The sequence below is a fragment of the Struthio camelus genome, chromosome Z, assembly GCF_040807025.1.
Source record: "Struthio camelus isolate bStrCam1 chromosome Z, bStrCam1.hap1, whole genome shotgun sequence".
Lineage (NCBI taxonomy): Eukaryota > Metazoa > Chordata > Aves > Struthioniformes > Struthionidae > Struthio > Struthio camelus.
In genome coordinates, this window is record NC_090982.1 from 12,004,754 (window position 1) to 12,020,858 (window position 16,105).

A 16,105-nucleotide genomic window follows, 5' to 3' on the forward strand; every position below is an offset into this window, starting at 1 on the left:
AGCATAAGATGAACGCTAACCTAGCCAGTGGTCCCAGTCTCAAATGCTATCTTGACTCCTTAACCTTCGAAGTAACTAACAGACCAGCCCTTTGCTAGGAGTCCAGTCATCTGCATGTGGACTGATATACTTGAAATATGTGAGTTGCTGCAGAGTGATAGGTACTGAATTTTCTGTTGTCTGTAATTTACTGGTCTGTAAACAGTGATTTGAACTTGTTGATCCTACCCTTTATTCAATCACAGGTTGGATAAAATTGTTAATAGCCTGAGAATATTTAGTTGAAATGCAGCATTTGTACAGAAGTCTATATCAGGTCTGAAAAGATTCCAGGACTAAAAATCTTCTAATATTCACTTAAAATATGGTGTTCAAATTCGATTTGAAGTGATAATATTTCAATTTAATTTTAAAAGATTGCGTGAGATTAAACTATTTGTGAGCTAGTGAAGGAATTCACAAAATGCAGAGTGAGAATTAGAAGACTATGGTTTCTCCTGGGGAAGAGGGGAGTCTTCACTGAATCTTCAGTCAAACATCGTACAAACCAGTAGTCTATATGTGCTCCAAAGGACTGTATCATCAACTTTTGCACACGCTCAGATCTAGTGGAAGTTGAGGTCCTGTTGATTTAGAAAATAAAATAACGTAGGAATCCACAGTTCTTGCTTTTGGAGGGAATGAGGACAAGTATGTCTAGGCGAAGTCTGTTCACTGTTAGTAAAAATCTCGATCGATTACCTTGCAGACTTCTTACAAAGAAAAATAGTAGAACCAAACGGTGATTTTGTTTTCCTTTCCATATTTGAGAGTTGAAGCAATCAAATTTTGAGTGGCTAACTTTATTGTCACCTTTGAAAATAATTGGCACTTTCCTCACAAAACTGAACCATTGACAAAGATGACCTTTGGACAAATCTCCTGGAAACGTAGACATAAAAATGGATAACTTAAGAAAAGAAAAATGTATTGTGATATGGTCTGTCTGTAAGAATTATTTACTCAAGTCGTATGGACGTATGACTATGTGTAAGCTGTAGCAAGTTATGCACGTTCCTTGATCCTGAACCTGTACCTGTCCAGGCCGATTCCTGTCTCTGTCGTATTGGTCAATAAAGATCCCTTTGCTTTTCCACATCCTACCCTCCCTTACATACTGAGCTAATCAAGAAACTAGCTTCTTTTTTTGTTAGCAGAAATACTAGTAAATAAATAGTAATAGAACTAGACTTAAATAGAACTCGAAATGATCAACACGTGTTTCTTAGCTTAATATATGGAACTTTGGATTATTTTAACAATTTCAGTATTTTTGGATGAAGATGACTTTGAAATTGGTTCAGTTAAAAAAAAAAAAAAAAAAAAAAGACATTTATTCCAAGATACATAAAACTTGAAAAAGAGACCATGAAGTTTTTTGGAGTTTTTCCTCAGTGAAACTGGCAGTATAAATAAGAGGCCTTTCAAACAGGATTTTTGCTGAAGTGCCATAATGATTCTTGGGAAATTGCTCATTTAGATGGCAGAGTAGAGCTGTTTTAATTGCAATTTATGCACATCTTGGAAGGCCAATCTCTTCTGTTATGCTGGAGAGCTTGGCAGTTCTGAAAAACTGGTTTAACCTCCCAGATTGCTTGCAAAACACTTCACATGCATATAGAAGTACTTCAGCTGGTTTGTCCACGTGTCAAGAAAAGTAGATAAGGCTTTTCCGCAGGTTGAGAACCTGTTCAACCTAAACCAAGTGTCTGCTGACACGGATGTAAGAAAGCCGAAAATGCTCCTCCCTCTCCCAGCTCATGACTTTGATTGATGAGAATATCAGTCAAGCCTTCTGCCTTGCTTGCCGGAGATTCCTATTTTGCATCTTTAATCTAGAGCAAACTGTTTACCTTTGACTGTTTTGTTTTATTCTCACCCCCTCTCCTCTGTCCTGTCTCGGTGGTGTTATGGGCTAGGTTGGGGCATTACTCTGTCTCCTTTGTCTTGTTGGCTGACAGCATTGTCACAGTTTCCTGAGTCCTCCTTCCTCAGGATTTTAAACAGCTGGGAGAGCTTTTCCTTCCTGCCGTTTCAGCAGATGGTCGTGATGGTTCTTTGAGGCAGCCAGGGTAGTGGCAGCTGGAGTGAAACTGAGTGAAAGACTGTAGCCTGGCTCCTGATACCTCAGAGTCAATTTTTCTAACCCTTAGCAGTGTTTGCCAACCACTGTCACTACTGAACTAGTTCCCTACCAGAAATCTCCCAGACGTCTCTCCTAGGACTACGATAGGCACTGCAGTATAGTTGTCCAAGCAGCATTGCAGCCAAAGCAGGTTAGAAAAACGTGACTGGGAGGTAAACCTGTATTGTTTCAGAGTATCCAATGCAGGTAGGCAGCATGTTTTCTGTTCAAACCTTATGACTGGTTCAGAGATGAATATTCATATTCTTTGTGTTGTATGTTGTGTCAGGAGTGCTTTTAAGTCAGCTATGTTTCTTAAGTCATGACTTAAGACCCTGGTGTGCTTTCAAACGTGTGTGGCAGTTGTGCTGTAATATACCCGTATCAGAAATCAGTGTGATGGCTACAGGCTTGTCAGTATGTAACCTGAGAAATTTTCTTTCGACGTAGAACCAAGATCTGATACTGTAAAGGTTGCTCAGCCTTGGTATTTAAACAGCAGAATTCCTCAAAGAGGTCAGTGCTTGCTGGTCCTAAGTAGCAGATTGCTGTGGCGATGTCAATTAACTCTCCCTTGCCCATGATGGTAAGCAACTCTTCTTTTGCCATATGCTGCCTCCAACAAGTTGCACCTTGCCTGCTTTCTTTCTCTTCCTACCCTGAAGGCCAAATGTGGTTTCTGTAGATAGAGGAATTGAGATACTTATTTTGCCAGTATTATTTTGTTGTTTATTTTTGTGGATGTGTTAAAGTTTTCTATTACATGGGAATTTTGTAGATACTATTCAAGACCACTGTTCTGGGTTCCTTCATTTTGAAAGCACATTTGACCGTTTGTGTGGTATCAGTCCTTTGACCTTTTTCTTTTTTGGCTGGAAACTTCCCTCAGTACAGTATATCTCTGTCTTCTACGCGAAGGCCTTTCCTCAGCTGGAAGGCCTTGCCTATGTTAATGCAGAGGCCATATGAGCGGCAGCTGAATTAGAGATTTTTTTAGAGGTTGTTTGTAAATGTTTTGTAGGCCCCCTTTCCAGAGAGGGTAAAAGATGTTGGCATATACTAGAAAAGCTATGTTTTTCCACTCCTCTCCAATTATCTCCTTTTTATACTAGGTTGTTTTTGATCCTTGTGCATGTATACTTTTAAGTGTTATTCTGGTTTTGTGCAGATGCAAGGATTGCAGGAGACTAGCTAAGCCTGTTTAGTCTCTCTTCTTGATCCCTAACCACAGAGTTGTAGAGTACCATTTTCCTCTGATGGTATCATCATATCTGCATCTCTTACTTGTTAAAGTAAACATAATTTTTCAGAAATGGTTGATTGTGCTGCTGATCACAGCAAGTCAAGAAAATAGTTCTGTTTTGATATATTACTCTTCCGACAGGGAGAAAAAAGGAAAGCTTGCTGGTGTTAGTGGAACGTAGGTTAATGAGTCTGGCAGGTTGCAGTCCCTGAACCTGCTCAGACAGACCAGTAAATGGATTGAGCAACCTTTTGTATTTTTGATGACCTCTCTCTAATATGGCAAGGAACTTGTTGTCTGAAAGACTGGCATCCTGAGCAGAAAAATGTATTTCAGATGTGCAAGATTATATAATGATCCAGTTTTTGGATAACATTCTTTCTGTGTTTAACAACGAACGACAAGTTATTGGTGATCAAATAAACAGCAAAAAAATTTGGTAAGATGTATGCTGTTGCAGGATGTATTTTTATTTCACCTCACTCGCCCACCCTGTTGGAAGAAGCTGTGGTATCTAGCACCATTATTAGGTTATAGGCATGTTGGCCTGTTGCTGGGAGGTCAAGCAGGGGTGGGAGAACTTCTCTTGAAGATTGTGTCATAGAAGTAGTGATACTAAGTTGATACTATACGAAGAGGATAACTGAAGGTGATAATGCACGTTTTATATGTACTTTATACAGGAAGAAAAAAACAACAGGAATAAAGACCGAACACGTTGATAACTGTAGTTGTAATTCTTCATGTGTGCATTTGACTCGTACTTAGCCAGATTTTGGTTCTTCAGGGTCTTGTCCAGATTCTGCCTTTTTTTCAATTTCCTTCTTTCTGAAGAGCTGCCTTATAGTGGTGGTATAAGTACTTTAAAGAAAAAACCCTGTGGGTGTGATTCAGTGTGTGCCCAATTTCAGCTCCCAGTCCTGCCCCCTCACTTTTATTGCAGGGGTTGTGAGATGCTGCTCAGAGAAGAAACAGATTTCCTCCGGAGAACTGTGGAACAGTATAGAGGAAAAGACTTTTCTGTTAGCTTGTTTATCTCGAGGTGGGAGCTGAGGAGGGGAACCTTTTCCCATCGTTTTTTGAAATAGGTAATGGTGATTTCAGAGAGACGAACTTAAACTGTGAATTTTGCAGGATTATCTTTGTCCTGTTTATTGCGGGACCCTTTTTGAGGCTATTGAACTAGAACGTCGTATTCTCACACACTATTCTTACTGGTCCGTCAAAAATACTTGATACTGACAGCTTTTATCTTTGACTTCTGTAGAGCAATTGTGGACATTGAAAGTATGCAGCAGAGGAGCGAGAATAAAACGGCTGTAAGACTTGACTGCACTTGCTGCTATCTTCTTTATTGGCTGAGCTGTACTGTGACAATTCATAATGGCTTAACCAACTTTGGTTGCGCTCCAGTTTCAGATTTTAAGTGCAGGGTTGCTTAATCAATTTAATTGGTAAGTTCAACTCATCAGTTAAAAAAAGGGTTATTGGCTGCACAGACGCTAGTACAAGGTTAAGACAGGAATGGGTGGCTGGAAGTGAGGGGAAGAGGGTGACAGTATCCCTTCTGTGGCTTGTACTGCCAGCAGCCTGGCAGGTCCTGCCTCATAGTGGAAGGGATTAAGATAACTCCTCCCTCTACCTACTGGTAAGGGTTTCCTGCCCTGCAGAGTCCGCATGCACTGTTTTGTGGCTGTCTTGCTTCCCCGTACATGACCTAGTCATTCCTATGAGATACTTAGTCACTGCACTGACTGAGAAGCGCTAAGAGACAGCATGTAAAGGAGGAGGAAAGCTATGATGGGTGGAAAGCTGTTTAGAGAACAGGGGGTCCAGCCAGCTTCCTGCTTCTGCATGTGGCAGGCAAAAGCTTCTGAAGGGGATATAAAGCTGGAGCTGTGTTTGAATGGACTAGCTCGGGCACACAGGGTGACGGTTTTTCAACTGGGACACGCAAGAAATGTTTTGAGAGTGAAGAAAGTATTGCACAAATGGATGCATTATAAATCTCATGATAATGTGCATCAGCCCCTACGTTAGTACGGCTTTTTCTCATCACTTAACTACAAGCTTTGAACTAGTGCTTTGTCTCCTTTCTGAAGGGCCCATAGACTGTTGGGAGCTAAGTCTGTCTGGATAGCTCAGTTTACATACCAGTGTTAAACACCAAGTATATGTTCACACTGTGTGTGACAGATGTTTTGGGGATGTTAGAAGATCTGGGAAAGGAGAGTCTGTTTAATATGTTCTGGGGTTGGAGAGTATTAAATGAGCTGCAGTCTTTCCCCTGTTTCAGGGTTGTGAGTGACCATGTTTACCGCAGCAGCAAGGTGTCCATAGCTTTACTTCAGGATAGGAATAGACAGAAACTATATTTGTGTTTGGTTTGAACAGAGATTATGGTTGACATATCAATTCTATAGCTACTTTTAGTGATTAGGAAACATAAGATGAGAGTTGATCACTCCAGAGTGGCTTAGCTGATGTAATTATATGAACAATGCCGAAAGATGACTGCCTGTTCCTTGGTGACCCTTACCTTGCTGATGGAAATATTGGAATTGGGTCTACCTCTGACAGGACTTGTTCTGCTTATTTACATGATTTCCACAAAGTCCAAGAAGTTGTGTGCTGAAGTACAAATGCTGGAAAAGAAAGTCTTGAACTGCAAAATATGATAAACTTGATGACGTGTACATCTGTGTTACTAGTTCTGGAATCTGTTAAGTTAGGAGTTTCTTAGCCTGCTTGATGAAAATTTGCTGCTGACTTTTTCTGAATCCCAATTTTCAGCTTTTCTTACTCTTGCGGTTGTGTAAAAGACTGGATGTTTCCATGCTTATCAGAAGGTTTGCGCAGATGATATTCCAGTCCAAGTTACTGCTATTGAATTCATCTTTTATGCCTTTGGGGAAGAGTTCTTTATTCTACCTGTCAATAAAGGCAGCACTTTTCATGTAAATTACAACTGCGAGAGGGTGAAATTGTGGGCTTTAAGTAGTTACTCCTCTTTTGCTGTATTTTGCAAGGGCAAAGCTGTCGTCTGTGTTCATCTACCCTTTTTTAAGTAACATTAGAAATATGTATAAATCTGGACTGCTAGTATGCTAGGTTTTTGTCTCTAGACACTCTCCAGGAAGCAAAGGACTTTGTTTTAAGCCATCAAATAAAAGCTATGCATTGCTACCTGTGCTTTGTCCTAGAAAGGATCAATTTTGGCATATTTTCCTGGTGCTGTTGAGGTTTCTAGTAATCCGGTCTTCGTCTGTGCTTCATCTCAATCTTCATCTATGCTTCATCTATGCAAAATTTTTTTTTTTTCTTCTGTGGTTCACCGAAGACTATTCTGTTGTTTGTATTTGATACCAGTTTTTAGAGAACGGTTCCGTTATCCTTCTTCAGGGAAACTTTAGGGATCACAGTTCTACGGTTTCTATTGTTATCTGGACTGCCACAAGTCAGAGAGCTGATATCCTGCACTACTTGTGGTTGGTCATTAATGTGAAATTAGTGTAATCATATTATTTGATCAACTCTGGGTTGTAGAGATGTAGGTTTTTACAGTTTGTTAATGCAGAGGAAGCTGGTGGTTCACCTCTGCTGCTCATATTTTGTTCTATGAGAAGATGTTTCTGGTCTTAAACGGCACTTTTTTGTTTGGGTTTCTAAAATTCCTCAGTGTGTGCATGTACGTATCCTATAAATGTGTGTTGAAGTAATGTCCTGGCAATTTTCCACTTGCTAGTAGCTTTTATTTTGGGAAACTAGGAAAATGAATCAGTGGGCAAGTACTGCTTGTAGATAAACTATGATTAAGTACATTAAGGAAAAAAGTATTGGTTTAGGCCATTGTGTTAGGCTCTCCCATTAGGTACTATATTTTCATTTTATCAGCATGACAGATACGCTGCAGTATTACCTTTTTCATTAGCTGATTCATTTGACTTTCATCTGAAAACAGGAGTGCAATCTTCTTTTACCTAGGAGTTTGTAGATTAGCTTGTTTTCTTGTGTATGTTTCTGAAATGATTAAATCAAACACCCTTCAGGCTAAAATTCTTCTCAGTGTCTTAATATTGTGTCAGACCTGGACAGTTCGGTTTGCAGCAATTTAGTGGCAGTGCCAAGAAAATGTAGTAAAAACTCTTTCATGCTGTCATTGCTCTCTTAGATTAGTGTGTTAGTAAATATGCTTTAGTCAAAGTGCCTCCTTTACCTTCTGTACTGCGTTTCCCCGGGGGGTAGTACAGTATAAAGGAAGTACTTTATTTGTGAACAACTTAAGCTGTAAGTGGGAAACTTTGATTGCGATCTTTCACCGCTTTGACATCTGGCTTGTTCAGGTATTTGGGATCAACAACAGTTTATATAGTGAGAAGGCAATTAACAAAAACAACGCCCAGGTCCTTCTCCCCGAAAGAATCCCTTCCCCAGGCCAGCCAGTTTGTCCTTGCCATTTCAATGTTTAGCTTTTTGAGTGCCTGACATAAATTTGGATTGCAAAGTAACTCTTGTGATTTTAATAAGGAAAGTCTGACAATGTAAAGACCGATGAAAACATCCAGAAATCCAGGTCCTGGAATAAAACTGCTGCTTGTCTGGGAGCCTGGATTGTGTTTATTTCACTCAGTCCGCTCCTGTCTTGGTGAGCGTGAAAAAATGACTTATAGTTTGACTATCCAAGCAGAAGATAGCACTGTTGTCAGCTGGGAGGAGAAAAACGAGTCAAGAAACCTGGCCAAAGTTACCCTGTAGCACAGGACCTGATTATAGGATAGGAATCCAAATCTCATTATGACAGGTCTGGCCTAACATGGAAATTTGTGTATGAGCAACTTTCTGTATCAGGTGAGTAGCTTACCGTTCTGAAAAATTTCAAAGGTCTGGTTTCCTCCAGCTTTGGTGCTGAGCAAAATGTGTTCCAGTGGGGTTCTTGTGGATCTTAGTAAAGATATAGGGTGAACTCATAGTCTTGTATGAGCAGGAGAAGCAGACACCCTTCCTTACTTTTCTCCGACAATTTGCCCCTTCAACTCTTCTTGCCCGTTGCCAAAATAGTCTCGCTGTTGAGTAGTGAGTCCCCTCCACTCCACCGAGTCTGGTTTCTTTCTTGTTCTTATTCATTTTAGTCATCTTCCCCAATCTTAGCTGTATTATCTGCTTTCCTTTTGTGGCAAGACAGACTTGCTCTAGGCTTTTCATGGCAGCTGGTTTTAAACGTACATAGCCAGTTCCAAAAATATAGGCAAATAACAGATAAATAACTCTGAATTGTCACCACCAAGTGTTGGGAAGGACTTGAGAAATAACTAATTGGACACTGGGCATTACTTTGTTGCGTTTGTGCAGAAGGCAGCACGCTGTTTATCAGCTAAGGGCCTCTAGTGTAGACTTCAGATATTATTACGAAAGAGCGCATAAGAGGTTTATTATGCAACTGTAACAGCAGTAGAAGGCAAAGCTTTAGATATAAACACTGTGTGAAGATAGGTCTTTCATTAACTCTTGGGATTGAGGAGATTAAAGTTCTGGAGAGCTTCATAAATTATGGCTTTTATTTTATCTTCAGGTACTGTCTTGGAGGCTATGTTTGTCCAGTCTCTGACCTTAATATCAAGAGTATTTTTCATGGAATGTGCTTTTTCCTCCTATCTCTAGTAGCTAACAAAGCCTCAGTAGTCATATATATAATCTGGAACTGTAACTCAGGTTTTCCCAGATCCTGGCTTTCTGTAGTAATTATTTAGCCCCTGCTGATGTCTACCATATTATCTCTTACTTTTGCGTTGAAGGATATTCCTGCTACTCTAACTTTAAATTTTGTGTAAAAGTTGACAGTGCATGCTCGAAGCATTCTGAATCAGAGAGTTCTGGATTAATATTAAAAAGTGATACGAAACAACTTTCTTAGTCTCGTTATATGACAGTTGATGGAAGGTGTGAAGGCCCACCATGGATAGTGGTTGAGGATAGTGGTAGATGCACGTTTTGTTTTGTTTCCACGCTGTTTTGTCTATATGTGCAAGTTGTCAAGGGTATATAAAGTGGCACAGGAAGTGGAAAAAAGGTTGGTGACAGGGAATGGCAAAGAATTTACAGCTTTGGGCAACAAAAGATGAGGGCAGTGTTGAAAACACTCAAGAAGTGGGAGCAGTTCCAGCAGGATAAAGGAGAAGTTTTCCAGGGGGAAACACATTACAATGCACAGGAAGGGCAGTGTTTCAGCAGCCATTACTGAATAACTGCTTAGAGGCACACAAAAAAAGTATTTGCTGCTGTGCCTCCAAAGCTGGACCCTGTGTCTGCTTTACCACATGCTTCTCGTTCTTCTCCTTTCTGGAAAATGAACTCAACTGCTTCTTAGAGTGATTTAGCTTTTTGCAGAACTATTTGGGAATGGGCTAGGTGTTCAGCTTTGATATCAGTTTATAAAGCTGCTGTTTTATGTAGACTACTTTGGAACAAAAAAGTATTACTCTCATTGTTTATCTATGGAGATCTCGGATATGGAAAAGATACAATATCTTTTCTGCAAGAGCTAAATAAAGGTTATAGCGCATAAATTTGCTACCGTAGTGGAGATGTTATACTGTGCATTCCTCACCTGTGCAAACAAAGGCATTTTTTACAGAAGTTAAATGTCTACAAAGAAACAAGTCATATAAAGCGTTTTTAATCTTTGTTTCTGGTCTGTGTTATCTAACTATGTAAAGCGTTAGCGTCCTCAGTGGCAATCTCGCACGTGTGTCTGTGGAAAAGAGTTTAAGACTGGCTACCTGAGCCATACTGGTCCTTACCAACTGTTTTGCCCTCTTCTTGTGTGTGAAGTCTTGGGGAAATATGATGATAGAATTAGTCACAATAAAGTGGAGATGCATCTAGCTGTTTGTGTCCTGGAAATAGGCTTAGCAGCCTTCCTTCCTCTGCTCTCTGTGTGTTGATAACCTCCTACCTACAGTTTTATTTAGTCAAGGGAGGGGTTTCATGGATAATACAGTAATGAATTTGACAAGATGTGATAAGCTTGCAGTATGTGTGAAGATCTCCTTAATGTCAGTATTGCTTATTTGAAAATAGCCTTTTTTTGGTCTGTTTTTGAAAAATTAGAGTAGTGTTCTTAAGTTGATTTTTGTTTTGGCTATTGTGCAGCAGATTAAGTGATTGACGTTCGGTAATTAAAGGTCATAATATGCAAAATTGGAAGCAAGTTTTAACCTTATCTTTATGCTTGAGGATTTTTATTCCTTTAGTACCCTGGAATTCTTCATGCATTAGCATGTGTGATCTCCCTGCAGCCTGTTTCACTAACAAGTGTTGTTTCCTGCTTAATATGTTGCTGGGTTTTGTGGATTCAGACAGAATGGACTTTGTATTCCTTCAGTAGCTCAGCAGCAGTTCAGAGACTGTAGGTAGATTATTCCAGTTTCTGAAAAAACAGCAATTTGATGATGCAGCTTGTGAGGTCATATTTTTTTTCTCCTACCACCCACTCCAATTTTTGCCTAGAATTTAGGCAATCTGGGTTAGTTCCTTGATTTTCTGCAGGAAGAATAAGGAGCTGCTTTTTCTGGTTAGCTCAAACCAAGCTGTAGGAAAGTCTACTTGATCTAATGTGTTGAAATCACTTTTACTTTTTTTCTGGATGCCACACAATTATTTAGCTTGCTTAGTGAACATGCTCTGAGAGCTCATCCTTTTAGCTCTTCATGGATATCCTTGCTGCTTTTTTCTAATGGAGCACAAAACCTTTTCTTGCTGAGTAAAGGGAAGAATGGAACATTCACCTAAGTGTACGTTCCCTAAAAATAATTTTGAAAGGCTTTGTTGCTGGACTGCTTACTTGAGGTTCCCGAGGCACTATGAGAGTCTGAATATTGTGCTCCTGATTTTTGAGGGCCTTCTCCACAAGGAAGGACCTGCAGAATTTTCCGCTGCTTTTGTTAATTGCCTGGTACTGCAAGATACATAACTAGAGGATGTTTCATGGGGAATGGCTTGGACCTGCATTAACATTTGAAGTACTGTTAAAGAACAAATGATTGTACATTATGTTCAGAAAGGGAGGTTGATATATTGGAGGTTAATGTAGCTTGAAGCTGCAGGCTGTCTTGTAGGCTTTCTTGTCCCTGGGGTGCACAAACAGTGCTTCATACAAAGATGCTCCGGCTTCCTTAGAAGGAGAATAACAGCGGAGAGGGAGCTGGGCAGATGGCCTCCGAATGATACACCATCAGATGTATTTGCACAAAACTCAATGGTATCCCTTAAAAAAGGCCATTTAAAGTAAATGCTCAGATAACTTAGACCCTAAGAAAAGACTCTGAAATGAAAGGCTCTATTCTACATCAAAAAAGAAAAGAAGAAGATAGTGTTACCTTGTATGTTTGTACATTAACTGCTGATACGGTGGGGTAGGGTTTCAGGTAGTCCGTAGGCTTTATGCATGAAAATGGAGTAGATGAATAGAAGCCATAGAGAAATTAAGATGCGTACTGAGTGTTGTGGGGTAAGAGAGAATTCTTGCTCTTGCATAATTCTTTACTTTTAAAAGTATTGCATGGTATGCTCAGAAAATTAACCTTAAGTTTGTCTCAGTATGTATGCTTAGTGCACAGTCCGTAGAGCGGATTTTGTTATAAACCAGAACATCTCTAGTCATAAGTAATTCTGTCATCAAACTGCTCAGTCATATGGTCCTTGGCTTTCCACCTTTGCGCTTATGAATGCTAGCACTTACTTTTTTGGACCTTAACCTCTATCTGGAGACCATAGACTTTTCATTATGTGTACTTTAATGTCTGTTACTGTATTAATTAAGCACTCCAAAATAGTTAGAGAAATAATAGCGTATAGACCTGCTAGGGCTTAATAGCATTATTCCATCTTCTTTCATCTGATAGTAGAGAGGAGTTAAGTTTAGAGTGTGCATGCCTCTCTGCGCAATCTCACGGTCATGTGGAGCATGTGAAAATTTTGAGTGATTAACGTTATTTTTAAAAGCCAAGTTGCTTTCTTGCATTCCTTGAGAGAGTGGAACTTTCGGAAGTAGGTGAATGGGAGAAAAGAAAGCCCAGTGCCTTCCAAATTTTGTTCTTGCAATGGAAAATGCTTTGGGAAAATGCCATTTTGGGGAATATACTGTTGTCACTTGTAGCACAGCTTGCACTGGTTTTGTTTGCAAAAATAAAGCTATTAAGCCATGTCATTAGTTCATTTCCTTGATTGTTATTAAATTTGAAGCTTACTGCTTCCTAACTCATACACTAAATGTGTACTTTTTACTCTTATCTTATACAGCATTTTTTAATTTTGATGAAGATCTCTTGACAGTTAGATAAAAGAAGATAACTTTGTTTCTTCTCCCTCAGATCCAGACCTTCAACGTTGAGGCACCATGCCAGACTGTGGAAGATTTAACGAATGGGGTTGTGATGGCCCAGGTTCTTCAAAAAATGTAAGAACAGATTTACTTAATTTAAATGCAAACAGATTTATTATCCATAGATTCATTTGAATTTAAGTGTATTTTAAATCAAACTTGGATGGCATTCCATGAGGATGTGACTTTTCCTCAGTTTAGACAGCACTTTAATCTGAAATGTAACTAATAGCTTTTTCTCAAAAGCTTCAGTTAACTACCTTAAATGAAAACCTTAAAAGTGCTTTTTGAGATTAGGTACTTCTTAAGGGCTAATCTTTTTGGTGAGCAAACTGGGTTAAAACTAAGCTTGTATGTTCAGCATACTTAAAACTTTTTTAAATAGTCGGGGCCCGTGCAAGGTAAAGTATTGGCCCCAGGCAGTGCTTAAAACTGCAGTCAATATACCGCATGTTAGAATTGCAGAGTTCTGTGATAAACTGAACGGATCTGTCAATTTAGTGGTATGCAAGGACATTATGTTCTTAACAGTAAGTGAAAGGAAAAATAGCTGTTAAGCTAGGTAATGGTTTTGTTCTTTTTGAACTTGAAAATCAAATAGGATAATATTAATCCAGGGTGCGTTAGCCTAGATGTTTTTGTGTACAGTTTGAATTTGAGAATGAAATCTTTTAAAGATGCTTACACTTATTTTCAACTGTATTATCTGTCCTTGGCAGTGATTGTGTTGGGGTTCTTTGTTTCTTTTTGAGGAGTAGAGATAAGCATTTGAAATGTCGTTGATCTGTATCCAGAATTACCTGTTTTCACAGCACGCCTTCCCCCCTGCCTTTAAAGCTTCCCTTAGGAGCTTTGATCAGCACTTAACAAAGACATATTGTCCAAATGGAGTACGTCAGTTCACCAGGTCCTTCTCTGCCAAGGTAGTCTCCAGCTGTCTGGCCTGTACTAGTACATGGTGTTATTCTTTCCCAGGTACAGGACTTTATCTTTCCCTTTTTTAAACTTCATGAGGTTCTTCCCTGCCTGTTTCTTCAGCCTCTGGAGGTTTCTCTGAATGGCAGTACGGCCATCTGGTGTATCAACCAGTCCTCCCAGTTTTGCATTGTGTGCAGACTTGCTTAGGGTGCACTCTGTCCTATCATCCCGGTCATTAATTAAATGGTAGGCCACTATTAAACAGTAGTGGCCCCAGTGGCGATCCCTGGGGTCAGGCACTAGTGCCAGGCCTCCAGCTGGACTTCATGCCTCTGATCACAACCCTTTGAGCACAGAAGTTCAGCCGGTTTTCAGTTCACCTCACTATTTGCTTATCTAACCTGTACTTCATCATTCATCAGCTTGTCTATAAGAATGTTACAGGAGATGGTGTCAAAAGCCTTGCTAAAGTTGAGGTAAACAACATGCACTGCTCTCTCCTCATCTGCGAAACCAGTCTTCTCATCATAAAAGGCTGTCAGGTTGGTTAAGAATGATTTTTCCCTTCATAAATCCATGCTGACTACTCTCACTCACCTTGTTGTCCTTCATGTGCTTGGAAGTGGTTTCCAGGAGGAATTGCTCCATCACCTTCCCTGGGATGGAGCTGAGGTTGATTGGCCTGCAGTTTTCTGGATCCTTCTTCTTGCCCTTTTTGGAGGTAGGAGTGACAGGTGTTTTCTTCCAGTCTTCAGGAACCTCTGCTGATCACCATAACTTTTTAAAGATTATCAAGAGTGGCCTTGCAATGACATGGGCCATCTTGCTCAGCACTTGTGGGTGCATGCTGTCAGGTCCCAGGGACTTGTGCTCGTCCAGATTGTTTAATGTACCCTTACCTGACCCTTCTCCAGTGAGAGTAAGTCCCCTTGCTCTGGTTTTCGCCCTGCTCTCTGTGGCCTGGGGTTCCTGAAGGCCAGTCTGACCAGTGAAGACCAAGGCAAAGAAAGCATCAGCCTTTTCCACGTGCTTTGTCACCAGGGCCCCTGCACCATTCAGCAGCAGGGCCGTGTTTTCCCTAGCTGTCTTTTCGATGCCGAGGTACTTGTAGAAGTCTTCCTTGTTGCCCTTCATAGGTCTTGCCAGATTCAACTCCAGATGGGCTTTGAATTTCCTAACCCCATGCCTGTCTGCTCAGACAGTGCCTCTGTATTCCTCCTGGGTTGCCTGTCCCTTTTTCCACCTTCTGTGTGCTTTCCTTTTTATGTCTGAGTTTAGTCAGGAGTTCCTTCTTTAGTCTTGCAGGCCTCCTCTTACGTCTGCTTGATTTGCTGTTCATCAGAATGCATGATTCTTAAGACTGGAGGAGGTGATCCTTGAAAATCAACCCGCTGTCCTGACCCCTCGGCTCTTATCTAGGGCTATATCCTACAGGATTCTTCCAAGCAGAGCCTTGAAGAGACCAGAATCTGCTCTCCTGAAGTCTAGGGTTGTGATCCTGCTTTTTGCCTTCCTCCTTCCTGTCAGGGATCCTGAACTCCACTGAACTCCACTGTCTCCACTGCCACTGCAGCCAGGTGACCCCAACCTTTACATCCCTGACCAGTTCTCCCTTGCCTGGAAGAATCAGGTCCAGCAGAGCATCTTCCCTTTCTGGCTCCATGGTTACTTGTGTTAGGAAGTTGCCACCAGTGCATTCCAGAAACCTCCTGGATTGCTTGTGCCCTGCTGCGTTGTCCCTCGAGCAGATATCAGGGTTATTAAAGTCCCCGATGATGACCAGGGCCTGGGAATGTGAGACTTCTTCCCATTGTCTGCAGAAGGCTTTGTCTACTGCTTCTTCCTGATTAGGCAAAGTGTAAGAGACGCGTACAACAGTATCACCCATGCTGGTCTTGCTGGTGATCCTGACCTAAAGCTCTCAGCTGGCTCATTGTCTGTCCCCAAGGCAGAGCTCCCTGCATTCCAGCTGTTCTCTCGCATAAAGGACAACTCCCCGCCTCGGCCTCCTGGCCTGTCCTTGCCAAAGAGCCTATATCCATCCCTGGCTGCGCTGCAGTCATTTGCGCTGCCCTACCACGTTTCCGTGATCCCACAGATACTGCAACCCTGCAACTGCAAACAGACTTCTAATTCCTCCTCTTTGTTCCCCGTGTCACATACGTTAGTGTACAGGCACTTCGGGGAGACATCCAAGCGTGTTGATTTTCCAGAAAGGGATGAGAGCTTTCCCCATAATGCTGTCCTATATGCACCTCTTTATTTATGAGCATACACTGAGGCGTGATCCCACTTCAGGCCTTATCTGCTGATTACAAGTTCCCCCTGTTCACATCACCCTGAACCCTCTACTTGCCAACCCCGTCCACCACGTCGTCACTTGATGTTCGGTCGCCTCCCT

At 41.0% G+C, this 16,105-nt stretch overlaps 1 protein-coding gene across 3 annotated transcripts in view; it reads left to right on the forward strand.

Moving 5' to 3' along the window:
- Positions 1-16,105, forward strand: part of HOOK3 (hook microtubule tethering protein 3) — a 93,778-nt gene that overhangs the window by 1,607 nt on the left and 76,066 nt on the right. For all 3 annotated transcript variants that reach the window (XM_068929072.1, XM_068929071.1, XM_068929073.1), the window contains exon 2: positions 12,776-12,861. In XM_068929072.1, coding sequence (XP_068785173.1) covers positions 12,776-12,861 — 86 coding nt within the window. The remainder of the gene's footprint in view (positions 1-12,775; positions 12,862-16,105) is intronic.